This window comes from Temnothorax longispinosus, chromosome 12 (assembly GCF_030848805.1).
Source record: "Temnothorax longispinosus isolate EJ_2023e chromosome 12, Tlon_JGU_v1, whole genome shotgun sequence".
NCBI lineage: Eukaryota > Metazoa > Arthropoda > Insecta > Hymenoptera > Formicidae > Temnothorax > Temnothorax longispinosus.
This window is the reverse complement of record NC_092369.1, coordinates 6161152-6180459: the sequence shown is the minus strand read 5'-3', so window position 1 is coordinate 6180459 and position 19308 is coordinate 6161152. Positions and strand designations below refer to the sequence as shown.

The window sequence follows — 19308 nt, the reverse complement described above, 5'->3', positions numbered from 1 at the left end:
TGTTCACCGCGGTCGGTAATCATAATGCGTATAATATGCCACGATAGGTAGTGATAATTAGGAGTCTCTTCGATTCTCTATCGAGGTAAAATAAAGAGCTTTTTTTAAAAAAGAGTAGCAAAATTCAATTTTTGTTAGGATTAGTTATTAATAATGTTGATCAGGAATTCTAAGGGCATACTTTCTATTTATATTAAACTTGGATATTTTGTAATAAAAACGAGAATACACAAGTGCGCAACAAAATATAGTATATTTAGGAGATATGAGCACATAAAAACCATTATACCGTATAGTAATTACGAGTGACAACTGACTGGTTAAGTAGCAGCGCGAATAAAGGTAGAAGAACAAGCCCGGGCTCTGCATATGCGTTCTTACGCGGAACATGTACTCGGACGGGTTAGTCCATTAGCGTCGTACATTCCTACTAATTATCATAAATGCCAAGTAGACGTAGTGGTACACGGGCCCGGTCGTCCGTGGATTATTTGCGCGAATCCAAACGTCGGCGTCAGGAGCATTAATGCGGCCAGTTTCGCGGTTTCTTGGACGACGCGCGCACTCGTGCGATATAGCTATTCACGTCTTGCCTCGTAATTCTACGTTTTAAACTTACTTTCGCGTGAAATCGGGATATACGGCAATGACACCTTCGAGCCGATCTCGAGTGTTCTGTCTCCTTAATCCGTCTCATTCACGAAAGTGCCACCCTTAAATATAGTTCGCCGTAATTTATTGCACACCGCTCGCTACGGCACACTCTGATAAAGATAACTAAGAGATCCGAGGGAAGTGGTATGCTTTTAAGTCGCGCCAACTGATGAGAGCGAAAGTTTATTACTATTGTACAATCCTTCATCGAGCAGTCGGCATAACTGCTTTCAGAATTATCTGTCAACCACCACGCACATTTATCGAAATAGTTTCAGTGAAAGTGTCTACTTATTATTATCGATTAGTGTGAGATTTAGTTTTAGGAATGTGAAAAATTAAAACTTCCTTCTTGGGTATAATATTTGATTTTATGCCGTACTTTCTCTTAAAACTACGAAATTTTCTACTTCCTATAAAATATTTAATTTGCAAAATTTTCTACAAAATATTAAATTAGCATTTTTAAAAAATCTTAAATCTGAGATTGCATCAGACACTTTAGCTGAAAAAAGAACCTGCTGACTTCTGAAGTTATTCGAAAATTTCTTATCTCACCGTTATCTCTATCGTTGAGGGTTAAAAATGCGGACGAATAAAGGTTTTTAAAGACTGGGAGGAAGGAAAGACCGGAGGTAGTAGATCGGCATCTTTCGCCTACGCGGTCGATGATTTGCGCGCGATCGCGGACAACGAGGAGGGAAAGAGGGAGGACCGGTTTCTGAACTTGATAAGAGGATGACGTGAGAAACTCTTGAGTCGAGAACACATGCATGGGGGACGCTGTTTTGTGACGGCGGTCGAACGAAGACGGACGATCCGATCGAGAGACGAGGAGCGCGACGAAGAGAGACTGAGAGAGAAATAGGGGAAGAGAGATGCTGGAAAGAGATGAGAGAGAGGCAGAGGGAGAGCGGTCCATCTCTCCAGGAGAGAGCGGAGACGAGATCGTTTGTATGCGCCATTTCGCTCCACCGGACCAGTTTTCGTACAGGTACCCCAAAGCGATACGGTCCTCGCGGAATACTTCAAGGGCCGGCATCTGCTTCTTACAAGTTTGAGCTTGTTCTCATTGTCGTTATACCTCCAGATTAATCTACTTGAGTGATACTTGTCTTTAAGACCGTCAAATTGCATACTTTCGTAGTCTCGGAGCCCACCGGTTACTCCGTAACCTAATTGCGAATCGTATATGGCTAAGTAATTAAATATAATACATATAATTATACATCATTTCATTTATTTTCTATCATATCGGTTAGTTTAATAAATATATTTTTGTAATAATACTTTAAAGTATATCTAAATGTTAATAAGAATTTTTTTTATTTATGCTTAATATTTTCTCAGCAAAAATTTGTCACTGTTTGTCGCAACTCTTTGTAATTAATTGTTTCTAACTAATTAACATTTTACTAAACTACAATCTTTAACGAATTAAACATAAGGTTTTGTTATGAAGTAATACTATTAAAAAATTATTGATTTTAAATATTATAGCTTAAACACTATTTTTTTCATAATTTTGTTAAAGAATTAAGCTGAAATTAGTTGAAGAATTTATCAGTATAAAGAAGTGAATTCACCGCATATATTTAACCAGAATATTCATTGTGTTTTGGCAAAATAAAATTTTATATTTTCTACAAATAATAAAAAAAATTATTTTTACGAGATCTTCGAATTTTGTCATTCGTGCATCTCATTGTACAATTCTTGCAATTAAGTTTGAATATAATTTATTCGCGATTTCGTATAATTTCTTGAACCTATTGTTGAACTCGCCAATCGAGCTTCATTTCAACCAAAGATATCTATTCACGATAAGTTTCTGCGCGACATGAATAATTGCTCGGGCGTGCGTCGAGTAGTCTGTCTAATCGTTGGCATTAGTTAATTTCGCTTAGAGTCACGGGTGCTCATATAGTCACGAACTTACGATTCATTATTGTCGGTGTTCGCCCAACCCTAACTTTCATTGAGTTTGACTCAAAGTCAGCCGCCCGATGGGCAGTAACTGTCGTGAAAAGTGAGCCGACAAAGAAAGATTCCGCGTCTCCGAGGATTTTTACGGCATGACTCGAACGAACCCGGGGACCCTTAAGTGCACGCGGCCATTTGCATATGAACGCCGCTTAAGATTCTCTGGGTGCGCTCTAGAAGGAAGAAGAAGGACCCGTCCTCTTTCTCCCTTTCGTGCTTCACGCGAGACATTTTCGAACAATTACAGATAATCGTGTGAATAAATCTTTTGTGCGGCCTATAATATATTCCGCGAATTTTATTTAAATTCTTTTATTCAAATCACTCACACAAATCTCACTATATGCTTGTGACTTAATCAATAACTTTACTTATGCAAATTTGATTTTAACATATTAAAAAAATTAACGCTATTTTAATTCTGATTTTTTAACCATGTACTTGATATTCTTTGACGTTAATGTTAATATATATTACTTTAGCATCTCATTCTCGAATAAGAAAATATTTTATTTCGCTAATAATTCAAGCGAGGTCGTTATGAAATGATTACAAATCGTGTTACCACGCGTACAAAAAGTCGAAGGCGATATATACTTGTGTGCCGAAGTATTAATCTGCAAAAATGTCTTTCGAACTGACGAAGTCAGATTCGTAATCACCGATAAATATTAAAAAGACGTACTTAATAAAAGTTGCCTGAGACGAAATTGAAGTTTTTATTTGTCCTCGTGTCTGCTTCAGGAAGTCACTGTGTCGCAGCGTTGTCCGGTCGGGTATCCTACGAGGTTCGCGCGTTGTGTCGTACATGCTTATGCGATTTCAGACGGATTCGCCTAAGCAATTTTAATGTCGCAACGACGACAATGTGCCGCTACGCGACCTATCTGCTCTTTCTACTGATTAAATATTCAGTATAGTAAAACCAACGTAATGATCTTCCCGGTTTATCTTGGCTACAATTAGTCAAATATACCGCACTAAAATTTGGCAGATCATAATCTGTTTTTTTCGGGAGGAAGCCACTTCAGGAAATTACCTTTCCAAACTTAATTTTTCATATTTTTTGAAGAATAATACCTGTATTTTTAACGAAAACTGATAAGCGATTTGGAATTCAGCTGTCGAATAATTGAAACAACGAATTCGCACTTTCTTTGTTTGCTCTTTTTATATAATACCTATACATAAATTTCAGAAAATGTATCGCAAACATGTAAATGCGTATTTTATGCATTGACTATGACATCTTTCATTCACACACAGACGATCACGAAAAAATCCACTTATTTTTTCATATAACTTTGATTTCCTCTCGGGAATCTCGGCACATAGTGCGATCGCTATGAAGGCGACCTAAGTTTTCTCGAAGGTCCAGTCCCGGGGTTCGAATAATTTACGCGTCGATCAGTAAATCTCGCATAATTGCCCTACGATTTGCCGGCGACTTCGATAATTGCCGTTGCAAGCGATAGAGGCCGAGCGAGAGGTTTCTTGAGCGTTATCGATAAATCACGACGGCAGAATATATCCAGTCCGTAAACTTCCTCCCGTATCGAAGCACCGTTAGAAACGCTCCGATTGGTCGACACGACGTGGCTTCCTCTTCTCCAAGCCTCCGTAGCCTCGCGACCTTGAGTCTAGGAAACGTTCGCACATCATCACCCTCTTCGGGTTCCGCTTCACTCCTTCCCTCGTCTATTTCTGAAGTCTTGAATTAGATCCGTCTAGAGCGGCCGCGACTTCCGCCAACGTCACGTCGCCGTCGTATAGAATGCCATGGCACTTGCCCGCTGACGAACTGGTTATAAGGTGACGAACAAAACGAGAAAAGACAAATGGTGTCTCGCTTCTTTTAAATCTCGATGAAACCTAAACGCCTGCTCTACTTAAGCTATCGATTAATCCTTCCAGCTGTCGCTTCGGTGTTCTTAATTATGTAATAAGTCGGTGTGTTTGGACTTATATGAAATTAGAACTGACCATTCGACCATTGATCCCCGCAAGCTCTAGTATTCGAGATGTCGGTTTTTCATCGTAAATCTTTTTTGTATAACTTTGTCATGTCAACTTTTGTATATCTTCAAAACTGTCATAGAACAAAAAAGATGTTATAGAGAAAACTATTCTTTAAAGAATCTGATTCGATCATGTAACGTTATTAAATCCACTTTATGTCATTAAAATACGGCTTAAAATGGAACTTAAAATGGAACAAGCACAGAATATGGGAGTGATTCTACTCAATGACAGCTAATTTTGATAATCAAAAGCAGCGGTCATTGTCCGATTTCTGCCATTGAACTTCACTAATATCTTGTTCATGTATTATTCAGGATCTGTCACTTTCTTCCTCTCGCTGATCTCTCGAGATCTCTTGACAGAACGCGTGCGGGAGGAGAACGCCGTTTCCCAGACGTGCTAAACTGGACAGTAATAAATTCGGCAGAAACTCCGGACGCTAATCCGTGTGCGGATCGCGTGAACAGATTTGTTTGAGATCACTTTCGAAATAGTATGCGAATTATGGTTCAACGGAATGTGGAGTAAGCGATTAGCATTTTCGCTTGCGATATATTCTTGATTACGCAATAAATATGAATCAGCGAACGATACTTTTCGAGAATGTGAATGAATTATTTTGAAATCTTTATTTGAAATGTCAGAGATTATTATATTGAGTTAATGGAACATTATATAGATTAATTAGGAAATTATTTAAAAGAGGAGAGAAAAGAAGGATCGAAAATCTATACAGCTGTAGTTAATTAGGACTATTTTTATATTATGGCTACATATATTATGCTTTCATTTCTTCGTATATTTACATCACGATTTAATCTCTTTGTTTCTTTTTAAGTTATATTAAAAAATCGAAACGTAACTGACGTTTTTTTAAACTCATTTCTATCGATAAATAAATTTATTGTGTATATGAATGGTTAATTCGTTAATTGAAGATCTTCATCTCGAACGGTTGTTCGATCGTTTGTTTGTCGACACGTCGCATTCGATTTCTTAATCCACTGAACATAAAACAATTCATCCGACAAGTGCTTGATGAATGAAAGCTAATGAAGGTTGCGAACGTAGCTATTCAAGATATCTCGGACGTATAGAACCTTGGGTACCTGTTCCATCGGGCGGCGCGCATCTAACGGATTGCCAGGCACGCTGGTTGCTATTCTTGACAAATTATCTTACTTCCATCGATATTGATCCGATACTTTGCGATTTTGCGCAAGAAATTTAATTAGTATTTTACCAGGTTGATCGATATCTACACGGCAACGTGTTAATTTAACCATAAAAGTCGTGAATTTCCCTACGCGCGCGATAATGATAGTCATTGGCCTCCAAGCGTTTTAAATGCCTTGATACGATTGCCACTTGCGGCTCTAAATTTCAAATGTCTTGCGTCATTGACAAGATAATGTTGATACGCGTGTAAAGCTATCTTTTTCAGATCGCAAAACGATCGATAGAATCGACCGATAATTGTACGGATTTCTAAACGGTAAGAGCCGATGTGTAATTGAGCCAATCAATAATTTCGCTACAGACGGAAAAAATGTCGTTTGGTGCGTTAAGTAATTTAAGGGACCAAACGTCTTGGTTGCGAGATTCGGTTGCGAGGTAGAACCTGTTAGCACGTGTCTGACTTCGAGTAGAATTAGACCTTACACAAATACTTCAACTGTTCCTTCGCTTTGCTTCGCCATTATGTAAGCGAATCACGAAGTACGGATGGAACTTCGTTTGGTAACCGTGTGCGATTAACGAAGCAGAAAAGTGATTGAAGGTACTATTGAGCCTCTAGGCACGTACTTCATATACGTACTGGATTCTCCTTGAATTAAGGAAGGCGGATATATATATCATTGCCAAAGCACGGATACATTTTCGCGGAAATGTGGGAATGTCGGTGAGAGAGAAGCTACTAACGGATTCGATACAGACGCCTTTGGAATATTGTTAATTTATCTTTGTCTTTGATGTAGATATCATAAAATGATGAAAATTTTTCTCCGAGATTTTATTAATGAGAGCAAGCATAACTTAGCTATAATTACTAGGGCATTGAAAATGCATTTCTATTTTTCTTTAATTTTATAATTTGACTTTTATTTCCTTTATTTTTGCTTATGCAGAGAAAGGCATATTTATTATTGGCTGGCAGCGAACTATTTTTTGAATTATGCATAATTGAATCGTTCGTTGACACTTTTGTCGTTAATCGATCTTGCTAATATCTTTCAAACCTCTAAAATCTTTCGGTTTTTACGTTCGACACTTTCAAGGAGACTTAATGAGTTTCGAACATTCAGCAGCTCTTTCATCGGTAGCCGGTCACTGTCCTCGAGTACTTTGCTAATATTTTGCACGCTGTATTTCTCTTCGACGTTTCATCACTGTAGAAACGATGTATGAGGTTTCTGATCGAAGCTCATTCATGCTGGTGAGCGAAGTGGAACGAAGGTTAGACATTTACCTCAATCTTTGTTGGTTACGCGGTTCAAGTGTGTTTCAATAGCGTGACGCAATACTTATAGATTTAGTGTGTTTCAGAAGAAAACATCATCTGTTTAATATAATAAATGCGTTGTAAAATGTGCGTTATAGATTGCAGATGGAAAGTTTTCTTTGGCGTTTGACTCGAAACGGTATGATGTTCTTTGCGTGAGGGACATTCTGATTACTCCCAATGACTTCGGACTTATATGTATACCTGCTCTTTATTGGACATCATCGTCAACTCATAAATTCACTTGTAAATGCAAATTTTGACAAACGCTCCAACGAAAAAATGATGCCGACAGCGAATTCTCGAATTCGAATTATTGAGATGATTATAATAGTGATAATTAGTTTTATTATCTTTATAACTGTGTACATTTTACACTGCGTTAACAAAAATATGTAACGTGTGATTTATGTGAGAAAATTTTTCTCTCTCTCTCTCTCTCTCTTTCTCTCGTAACTTAAAAAAACTGCATCCAATTATACTCGTTCAATATATACGTCGAAAGGTTTTAATACAATAATTTAATACCTATGTGTTTAAAAAAGAATGGAACAATAAACACATGATTATACTTTTCTGATATTACTGTTCACGAAAAAAATAATGGCTTTTATAAAACTTATGAGAACTCTTGAGCGACGTCGTCGCTCCCCCCCTTTGTCATGGGGAAATTCAAGCATCAAATTCTAGATCATAAATTGAACGCTGATAAGAAATCGCGTTAATTTGTTAATTCTCGTTACACCGATGGCGAAAATTTTTTATAGATGAAGGACTCGATAAACGTTTCGCTTTTGAACTTTCGTAATATTCGACTCGGACACGGTTTTGTGCTGGCGATTTTGCTGGATGCAATCGTATCTGCGTTATATTCGCCGCGTTTATCCCTGGCCGCAAACCACACAAGCGGTGCAATTAACGGAATCATTCGATATCGCATTATTTCTATTCATTCATTATTTATCAGCCGTTACTTATGTATTTCTTTCGCGCCGGTCTCTGTCTCGCCGGTCCCTCGTTATTTCACATTTAATTACGGCGATTCTCTCCCGGCCCGCAGGTGTACAAAAGCCTGGACATCGTTACCGCGAAGGTGACCCCGGCGGAAAGAAAGGCGGCGCCGCATCACATGCTGGACATCGTGGATCCGCTGACCAACTTCTCCGTAATCGACTTCAGGGACATGGCCCTGCCGATCGTAATCGTCACATCTCGTTCTCTTTTTCCGCGCTAACGGAGATTGCCGACGTTTAATGTGACAGCTATAATTACGCGACATTAAAGACGATCGTTATAATCTCTTAAGAACTCGCGGATTATATCTTCTGATAAACTAGCGAAAAATTTCATAATTTGCGATAATAATGATTACCATAACAAGTTACATGCATAAATAATGCGATTTCTAGTGATTTATTTTTGCATCGCGTTTTGGATCTAATCTAATCAAACAAGGATTAGTTCATAACAGCTTAATTATAATGTTCTCTAAAAATTAAAAGAATGTTAAAAGAATACCGTGAACTGAAACTATCGTGAGTAGATAAAATCATCAGGTGGGCAAGTCATCTTTCTCAGGGCGTGTTAATGAAAAACGTACTAAGAAATGTTCAATGAATCACAGATGTCGAAAGTGATATTTTTTTTTCTTCTGTTTCCCTTTCTGGTCGGCACGAGACGCTTATTGTTGTGTGTTAAGGTTTATAATTACGCGCCGGTTGGATATCTCGCGTGCGGTGAAACCATCACGACGGGTTCACAGCTCGCGAAATCGACTTCGTAAAATAAAGATCTTCGGACGAAGCCAATCGGAACGCCCTTGATCCTCGCGAAGACCTTGATACGATCATTAGCCACGGTCTCCCGCGCGGATCTCTTGCTCGGTCCTGTTCTCGTCTACGCTCTACACTCCGACCGTTCCTTTTCCTATCGATGTAGATAGACAACCTGCTGGCCAGAAGGAAACTGCCGATCGTCGTCGGTGGTACGAACTATTACATAGAATCACTGCTATGGGAGATCCTTATAACTGATCCGAAAGAACCGTCGGTCCAAGACGATTCAAGCGCGACCAATCCGAGCGCGTCGATCGAGAACAGATCGGACGATCGATATAATGTGCAAGTTGATCGGCTGAATGACGGCGACGATGACGATGATGAGACGGCGCCGAAGAGGTTGAAATTCGACGCGAGAATCTACGACGGCAGCAACGAGGAGCTTCACCGAAGACTGATGGAGGTCGATCCGGAGATGGCGTGCAAATTGCATCCCAACAACAGGCGGAAAGTCATAAGGTAAGATGCAAATTTGCGATCGTTGATACGCGAATGCTGATTGCCGTTGTTTAGACGAATACGCGCGCAGTGTAAATAAATTTATATATAATATATATTATTGCAATGCGAGCGCGATATTTTTAATTACATTGAATATCAAATTAATTATAATCACGCGATTCCTAATGTGGAAAGTCATACATTTTACATTATAGCATTCTATAAACAGTTTGAAATCTGCATCATTCTTTTGACGGACGATGACATTCTACCTTAAGCCTAAAATTATATAACTAAGTATTTAAAACAGGATATATATATCGATGAATATCTGAAACGGAATTGATTACGAGTTTGCATCGTATAATTTTTGAATAATAAATATTATTTATATCATAATGTTATTTATATCATAGCGTGCATAAATGTCAAATTTCACTCGTATCCGTGACAACGAACAGTTAATTTACGATTAGTGTTTTACTGAAACGCGCTATGCGGCAAACTCCATCATTATTATTTGATATCCGGCAATCGTAATGTCACTTGTCGTATTACGTTTAATATTAAAAGAAACGGTCATTAATCAAGCGGTCGGTATCTCTCGCATGAATATAGGTGTTAATTTAATTCGTTGAATTCATTAACATTTTCCACTTGCTTATCGTGCAAATAAGTCTCAAGGCGACGATCGTAAAGTCCTGAAAACGTTCCGAACTTATGAAATCCTGCTTCCTCATCGCGACTAATAAACTTTTGACCTATTTTCGGTGAGAGAATTAAGATACAGTTACACATCGTTTTTGCTCGAAATATATATATATATATATATATATATATATATATATATATATATATACGCGTTGAATAATATGATAAATCGTGAAACTTTTACGAAGTACTCTCAGGTGCTACGGTTCGTGATGTTAGGAAAGTCTGTTCGAAAGAGATTGATAAAAATTCGGAAAGTAAGAGATAATGAAGAGTTAACAGCTGAATCGACCTTGCCTTTATGGCTGCCTCGTCGAATGTCTAATAGAGTTTTGAGTTTTCGTAGCTTGAGTTTTCTCTTACTAATTAGTAAGCGTTTTCTACTCAAAACTTTAATGCGGCACTTATAATTTGTTCGACGTTATTCGAATGAAATATTCAGGGGAACGTTAAATGAAATTCCGTTCTATTTTTGGCGATTCCCGTATCGAATTGTCGGAGTAGACTGGACTGGAAAAATGGCTTTGATACATGTATATGTATACATATATACAATAAGCGAGGCTGTGAAATAGCTAATGCCGCATGCTATTGTTCTCATAATTGAATAATTAATTAGATGGCTGATACGCCATGCAATGATGTTGTACATAACTTGAGTTTTACTATTCGCTAGCACTAACTTATGGTAATATGTTGATAACAAAAATTTCGTAGTATTTTCGTAGTATATTTAAAGTGTACATGTTTATTGTATAAACGAGATGCTTTCCTTATGTAAAGATCAGTTTGTGAAATTTAAAAGGACATTCCAAGCACATTAAAAAAATAATTGAATTGTTTTTGTATCGATAATCAGTGATAATCAGAATATTTCCCGAAATATTATTTTATTTTTCTTAAAAAATCTTGGAAAAAGTAATAAGTAATCCAACGATATCCAATTACCGGTGGGAAAAATTAAAAAAATTAAATGATAAAAATTAAAATTTTATATAAACGGAGGTATTTTGCAAACTTACTCTAATTATCAATGTACTGCTTCGATAAATCCCGATTAACTGATAATCAATCAACCTACTTTGATAGGATAATTTTTATCATTTAGATCTCTCTTCTCCTTCTCTTTCCTACAAAATTTTGATTTATTCCCATTTATGTATGCCATCATCAGATAACGTCAATCATAGAAATGAAACGGATAATGTATCAAATTGTCTCGACTTCAACGTTTCATCCATCGCACCGCAGAGAGCTTAGGACATTATCTTGGTTAAGCAATCGACTGATAGCACGCATCGGCAAAATGTAAACGTGTCTCAACTGTAATCGTAAGTTAGTGTAGAGTCATTTATGAAATCTCTTCAATCACTCATCGTATACGTAATACAATATAGATAAGAATCGATGCATGTGCTGAAGAGAGAAAATAATCAGGAAATATTCGGTTCAAGTAGCGAACTTTTTATTATAATCTTATCTATTAATTTAATAAGATCAGCTTATATATTGTGTGCGATAAAGAAAAAGGGAATTTCTTTTAGTGTCATATATTATATAACACTTAAAGAGATACTGGAATTTAATTTCTTTTATTTTATTTAAAATATAATTTGAAATTACAATTCTTCTAATTTATTTGGGATTTTATTTCAAGTTTCTTATTGATTTTTTTAGGTTGCTTATTCGGAATTTAATTAAAAATTCTAATACTTTTTAATTTTGGTTTAAAATTTATATTAAAATTATATTCTTCCCAAATTTAGAATTGAATTTTCCACCTTACAATTGTAATTGCTTCAGTTTATTTGGAGTTAAAATTATTTTGAAATTATTATAGAATTATAACTTACTTTACCTGCGTGTTCAGTAGTAGGTGTAATTTAGACATGTGAACGAAATATATCATGAATGCCATAATTATGAATGTAGTCTGATATGCAGAATATATTTTGCACACGATCACGTTTCTCATTCGAAACGTACATGAATTCGATGGAAAGAGTCCCAGTTCTTGCTGGAATTCGCCGTAGGTCCACCTGTTACTTCGCCGGAGTTTTTCGCAGAATCGCGGACGCTACATAAAGCTACGTTCACAATTATAGCGATTTGCGGTTGCGTGCAGCGATACAACGCGATGTGAATCCTAGAGTCTTCGCGAACCCACGTGTATCTACGCGATTGTCATTAATCAAACCAAGCAATTCTTTTTCCGTATAACCCACCACGATAATTGAAACTATTTCATGTATCCGTCATGCTTGTGATTAATTATGATTAACGGTTTCTTGCGTACCACGCTGCGACTAACATCATCAATGAATGTCAAGGCGGTGGAGTGATGCATTTTCCTGCAGTCCCTCTGACCTGACTTTAGCTTCCGTAAGATTTGCGTGTCCAGCTCCCGCAGATCGTTCACAATCGTCGAGTTTCCTCGGCATGAATGCGACGTCGCCGTGCAAAATGATCGACAATGGCCAATTAGGGCAGGGTATAAGGCGGGGCAGAGCAAAGCAGAGCAGGCACGTCTTTTGGACAACTGTTACGCTTTCACAATATGGCCACCAACGCCAGCTGTGCCTCGGAAGCAACCTTTTTCTTCCGCGATAGCTATCCCCGCGCACTTTCGTCTCATACGTGAAAAGACGTCGAACTCTATAGAATATTTTGGATCGGGTTGGGCTAGGTCGGGCAAGGACCACGCGTTGCCAGCTGTCGTACCTTTTTTTTTCTTTATCCAGTCACCTTGCTCGACATAGACGTTTCAAATTGTGTTTACTCGCTGCGCTTTCCGAGCATGGAGTAACAAGTGTTTACTTAGCCTAGCTTCCAGCCGTCACTTCTTTACACATGATCAATCGCGTCGTGTACTGATTTTATGATTGGATTTTATTATTGAGTAATATGATCTTCGTGCAGACTCCACCGTCAATCTTTATAATGTCATTCGTCATTCCACTTTTCCTTAAGGCTTTTTCGTGTCGGCAATGCAGCACTTCTCTCAATAGGTGTCTTCGAATCTGCAAATATTTTCCACTGCGTTTCAAGGCTTCTAATCTTGACATAATGCACTCAACTCAATATACCTATTTCGAGAATCCTTGAGGTAAAGTTTCAAGAGAATCTCATTCGCGTTCGCACATGATAATGATTTAAATCGTGTCAGGTTGACATAGCACGCATACGCATGTCATCGTACGCTCCGTGCTTGGCACGCACAATACCGATGTCGATAAAACGTGCCCTTCCCATGAACACGAGGAACACCGGGTGTTTTCGTTCCTTTCTTCGACTTCTGCGACACGCCGATAATATTGTCTTCTCCGCTGTGTTGCGTAAACACACACGTGAATCACGTGGAGCGACTTGAGCTACGATTACTCGTTTTACCGAGCGTAAAAATTGCGAGCTATTGATATCGCGTGACAGGAATTTTGCGTGTGCCAGAGTCTCCTATTCCTTTCTTCTGGTCGAGTATTTTTGGCGCTTGCAATCGATCTTCTCTTATCGCAGATGTTAAAACGTTAACAATGTAGAAATTATACTTGTCGAAAATAGGATTTCTATCTGTAGCAGGAGAATTTTTAAATTATTATTTGAAAGTAATTGTAAATGATGAAACGTGAATTGATAAATGGGCAGGGACTACAGCAATTCAATACGTTTGATAATGAGATAAATAAAAAGTTTTAAATACTAAATTATACATTTCTTAAATAATATTTTAATTGCAATTTTAATGGAGCTTAATTTTGTTTAGAAAAACAAGAGAAATGTACATTTTTCTTTCTTATATTAACTATAATTGCCGCAGACAGAAAAGGAGTGACTGAATTAACAGTGCAGCCCGTAAATTGATATAGAACATTCCTAACATTGTACCTAAGCGTTCGGTTAGCGCGCTGTTCCCCCGACTTCTCCCCCTTAAATTCACCACCTTCCACAAAGTATCGATAACAGTACCCTTCTGTTTGTAACACTGTAGAAAGCGTTTCAATGTTACGCACTTCGAGGACACAGGGTTTCCTCATAAATCACAGGACAGTCGGGCGAAGTTGCGGTTACACCGAGTACGGATAGGAAGAGAGAATTTTCGCGAAGTAAAAGCTGTAAATCAGGCTTAATTTAGCAGGCGTATGGTCGGCACGGTTTCTCTGATCCGCATATACCAAGCCACGAAACCGCCGCCAAAGACTTTTCATAAGCTTGGTGGCGTAATTTAGTATCTCGTATGTTTCTAGTATAAATATCTTTTTGTATTACATAATTACACAAAATAGTTGCAGAAATAAGTGAACGGTATTTATAAAAAGGAGATTAATCGGATAATATTTTGTTGCATCTTTGCATGCGTTATGGAAATAAGGTCTTCTATTAAGACGTTAAGTTAATTTATTCTGAAAAATAAAGTGCAAAGAGGCACGGCTTTATAATATACATCTTTCTTTCTCGAGTATATAATTATGCCTCGTAATGAATCCAAGCGTCAAGTTCTTATCCATGCGTCGACTTCTTATCAAATTCAGGGCTTCGTGCACCCCAATCTGCTCCCCGAATAGTCTTATTTCATTTCTTGCTGAATTTCTTCGCAAAAAGAATGGATGCGAGGACGAATGTGATTAAATAACGATACACGCCTCTTGTTACGTGTTAGCCACTTTCAGAGTGACGATGAGATTTATAACATATAGCATTCGGAGAAACATTAAATCACCAGGTACTTTGTACTCGACGTAAGGCAAATATGCGCGAGAGATATCTCGTCCCGATATAATTGACGTTTAAGAAAATATCTCGGAGGATAGCTGTCAGTCGTGCATGCGTGATCCAATTTTGCAATTCGCGTTTCTGAATTATTCCGCGGTCGTGGCGGCGGCGACGGCATCAGGATGTAAAATTTCTTTTCCGCTCGGCGCGCGCACGAAGTAACGGGAGGAAGAAAGAACGCAGCCGGTTCGCGATAATACTAATTTCACTGAATCAGCACTCGAGATAAACTGCTCGCGCGCGCGCAATGATTTATGACTGCTCCTAAACAAATTATGTAGATCGCGGTATTTGATTAGTGGCCAACGCGGAGTGCGATTCCATATAGGCTTCGCGTACGTGGCGCTGATAAAGCAACGCCTCTTCGCCCCTTTAACGTCTGAAATTTATTTGAAATCTGCTTGGCTTTTGTGTTTCGCGAGATCCCTTCGCGGTTATCTTCTTCTCTCGAATTCACCTGGTGTTCTACAATGACATCACGATCGATGTTATCTTGCGTGCACGCGGATGTAGTTTCACATTCTTAACTTATTGTGAACAGTTGCAACGTGGAGTATTTGAGAATGTCTATTGCTATAATTATCACAAAATATCTTCTAATTTTCAATGGCAAATATAAAGATTACTTAATATTTCTTTTATATGTTCAGTATCTATGCATAATTATTTCTCAGAATTTTTTTTTTAAATAATTGCTATATTTATTAAAGCAAAGTTTAACGCTCTTAGGGGCTCACTTTCTGATGTTAGAACTTAATTACGACAGTTCCACGTGAATATTTCAAAATTTACTATATTGGACGAGGAATAGCTGCAAATTATAGCGTACTTCGCGAAAATCTCCCAAAAGTTGTTCCACACTCCATTTTAATGAACACGGTTCTTCATCGCGCGATAGTGGCTTAAGAGGCGAGTAGTAAAGGGAATGTCGTGTCTTTATCGTGGCTGGTGTACCACCATTGACCCCGCCGCTTTAATAAAGCAGCGGGTTTTCGACTCGATCTGTCTGGACACGCCCAGTGATCCTTTCACGCTCCTTTTCCATCTCCCCCTCGCTCCCCGCCAGCCTATCTCCCTCTTTCTCTTTCTTCTTTTCATTCTCCCTCGATCTCCGGTTCGGCGCGCGCGAAACAAATTTCGATCATACTTCCACTTCGTCCAGGAGAAGATACCGCCGTCACGCAGCCGCCGGGGATCGGTGGATCCTCGGAACGCACGGAGTTCCGAAGTAATTAAACAGGTATAGTTTAGGTTGACTTTGCGAAAAAAAAGATTATACACTTCACTTTAAACTCGTCGGCCGAGAAATTTTGTGCCACGGGTGGCTCGAGTATCTCTCGCATCATTAAAATATACAATTCCAATAAAAAAATAACCGGTAATAAATTAATATTACATTGAGTTCAAGAGTAATTATTGGTAAATACACACACCATTTAATTTTTATTGTCTGAATTGCTATTAGTATTTTAATAATTTAGTTTAATTTTTTTTTAAATACATTAAGCTTGTCATGCTCTCTTCTCCCTCTTAATCTCTTTTAAGAATATTTTTTGTATAGGATCTTAAAATAACACACGGAATATTTAAGCAACGCGCGTATTAAATATTATCTCAAATAACTATTTTTTCTAACATTCTTCTCTCTACATCATCTGTTTCACTACAAAGTTTTTTTCAGGAAATTTTATGCAAGTTCTCCAATCTTTTCGATATCTCCGAATCTTTTGCTATTTTCTTATAAGCAATACCGAAATGCACAAGTTTTCTCTCCGCGCTTTTTCACGATACAAATCTGCATCGAATATTTCACCGTTCTGTCGGCGATGCACTCAGAGTCACGACTAGGAGCCGTTGTAGTAAATAAAAAAAGGGGGAGGAACTGGACTCGCTTTGAAAGAGGAATAGAAGGTCCGAATTGTTCGAGGAACGCGAGGACGAAATATTCCGAGCGCGCGCCGCTGAGACAGAGACCTGCAATCACTGTTTGAATCTTTGCCAAGTGTCGCCGCCACTCTAATCCTCTGATGGCTCCTCACGGTCCAACCACCCCGACAGCTTCTTCGAGACTTCGGCCTGTCGTTAATAATCGAGTTAATGGATCGTACATCATCACATTAAGTTAAACACCCACAAATACGCTCCTGCCATATTCGGGTCAAACAGTATTCTTCGTCGATCATAATCGCTCACACATCGAGTCGTATCGCGAACTATTGTTTGCCTACCTTTGATCGTTTGGAAAATGAAGGGAATAACAAAGGTTATGACATAAGTCTTATTCAGGTGATCGTATCTTTCTTTTGCGAGAAAGATAGAAAGTATATTTTCACGCGAGATCGCTGAAATTGCACGATAGCTTGTTCCTTTTTTTTTATGCAAAAGAATAGAAGTATACGCAAAGACGCCAGTTTATATCAATTCGGTTTAAGTTCAACATGCGAATGATCTTTTATGCTTCGATAAATCGATTCAGAAATATAAGAAAGATTGTATGGGGAAGACCATTTCAAGAAAATTGGTTTAACCTTCTTTTCTTGTGCAACCTGCACTTTCCATTGAATAGTAGACAAGAAATCTAGATTCATACGGCGTAATAATAATACGTAATATTATGAAATCGCGAAATTATTGGAAATAATTTATATTGCCGCCAGTACGCCGATATCTGTTTCATCGGTAAAGATAGCTGTAATAGCCTTGCGTGAATTTCATCTGTTTTAACGATTTAGCATAACAATAATACTTTGTTGCGTTATCTCATTATCAGTGATATTGAATGCTTGCTAAAGCTTCATTCTTCTAAACTTTTGAAGATTGCACGCGGATAAAGAATTCGCGTATGCGTAAAACGAGAGAAATTACACGAACTGTTAAGTGTAGCATCACTTGTGGGAAAATTATGCACGTGTATTTGTCGCATTTCATGAAAAATGCCATATAAGTTATTGCCGATGTAAATTATTATCGGGGCGATCGTAACAAGGCACGAGGAAAATGTAACATTAAGAAAGGTGGGTGGTACAACGAGCGACACGTGCGTACACGTATGACGCACAACGAACAGACTACTTAAAGCGCCTGTTCCGCAAGAAACACACCATGGGGCCTCCCGGTGCTGCACCGTTACGTAACGTTCCGGTAGGGCGTGTTCTCACTGATAAATTCCATAACGATCCGAGTATGCGATAATTACGATTCGTGATCGAAAGATCAACTGCGGGGAACGACTCGTCGATCAAGCTCAAGCGGTCGAGAAAAGAAAATGGAATTCGGCAGAAAAAGTTGCGTTACCGAGTCGCATTAATTTAAGAAATATAGCTGGATCGATAATTTCGCGTCGACTTCTTAACGAAATTCCCGCACGATATCCGTATGCACCGATAGCGAGTCTCGAATGTAACAAAATACGCGATCGCATCTTGTAATTAAACTTCTGGACAGCTTGCAATATCATAAATTCATCAAAAAGAAAAAGCGAAATTGAGTGATATTATATTTTATGGTCACGAATTTCACTTTTTATAAAGTTCAATAGCTTGCAGAATTACGAATATTGCATCCTTTATATCTTGTTCCTCTTTTGTTGCATTAATTTCTAATGACTTACATTGTGTTATAACCTTATGCTTATTTTACATTTTATAAACTCAATCTAGGTTGGAAAGAAATTAAAGGGTATTATATTTAATTTCATTAGAACATTTGTTTTGTCCGAACTGTCGAATTGTTGAAAAGGGTTGATTTTTAATTGTACAAATATTTGTCAGACTGCCTTTAAATTGGATTTCCCCAGTGCCACCAAATTGAAAGAAAGTTAATTTTCTCATGACCTATTTTAACATCAAGGGACTTCGATCTGCCGAATATTGTATTACGGTTGTGGTTAAAAGATGATGAAATGTGATACAGCATGTTCAATATAAATACCATATGTTGGCCAGTTTCTTGTGGAGAACTCGAATAATTTGACATACATGTCAACGACACAGTTAAATATTTAATCATCGACGCTTATGTGTATAATAAATATTAAATACATCGGAAGATTATTGAAAAATTCAGATATCATTGCGTATATAACACTTAAATATTAGAGATCTAACCTTATTTAGGCCTTTTTATTGACTGAACATAATTATCGACTTCATAAATTCAAAGTATGCAAAAATAAGCCTTCTAAGCGGCGAGCGGTTTTCATCATAAATCTATGATTCTTATATATACTCATTACGAGTTGCGTCAGCTCATTATTAAATGAAACCAAATAGTTTTCGGATAGTCATTTAACGTGAATAAGCACGCGTAACAGCCGTGCACTCCACGACTGACACATAAAGCCGGACTTTCAAGTATCTCCAGTGAAATAATTCCAATAATTCCAGTTGG

General features: G+C 37.9%; 1 protein-coding gene across 2 annotated transcripts in view; it reads left to right on the top strand.

Annotated features, from left to right (window-relative positions):
• Nucleotides 1-19308, top strand: part of LOC139823437 (tRNA dimethylallyltransferase) — a 70149-nt gene that overhangs the window by 9208 nt on the left and 41633 nt on the right. For both annotated transcript variants that reach the window (XM_071795994.1, XM_071795993.1), the window contains exons 2-3: nucleotides 8223-8360; nucleotides 9101-9459. In XM_071795994.1, coding sequence (XP_071652095.1) covers nucleotides 8223-8360; nucleotides 9101-9459 — 497 coding nt within the window. The remainder of the gene's footprint in view (nucleotides 1-8222; nucleotides 8361-9100; nucleotides 9460-19308) is intronic.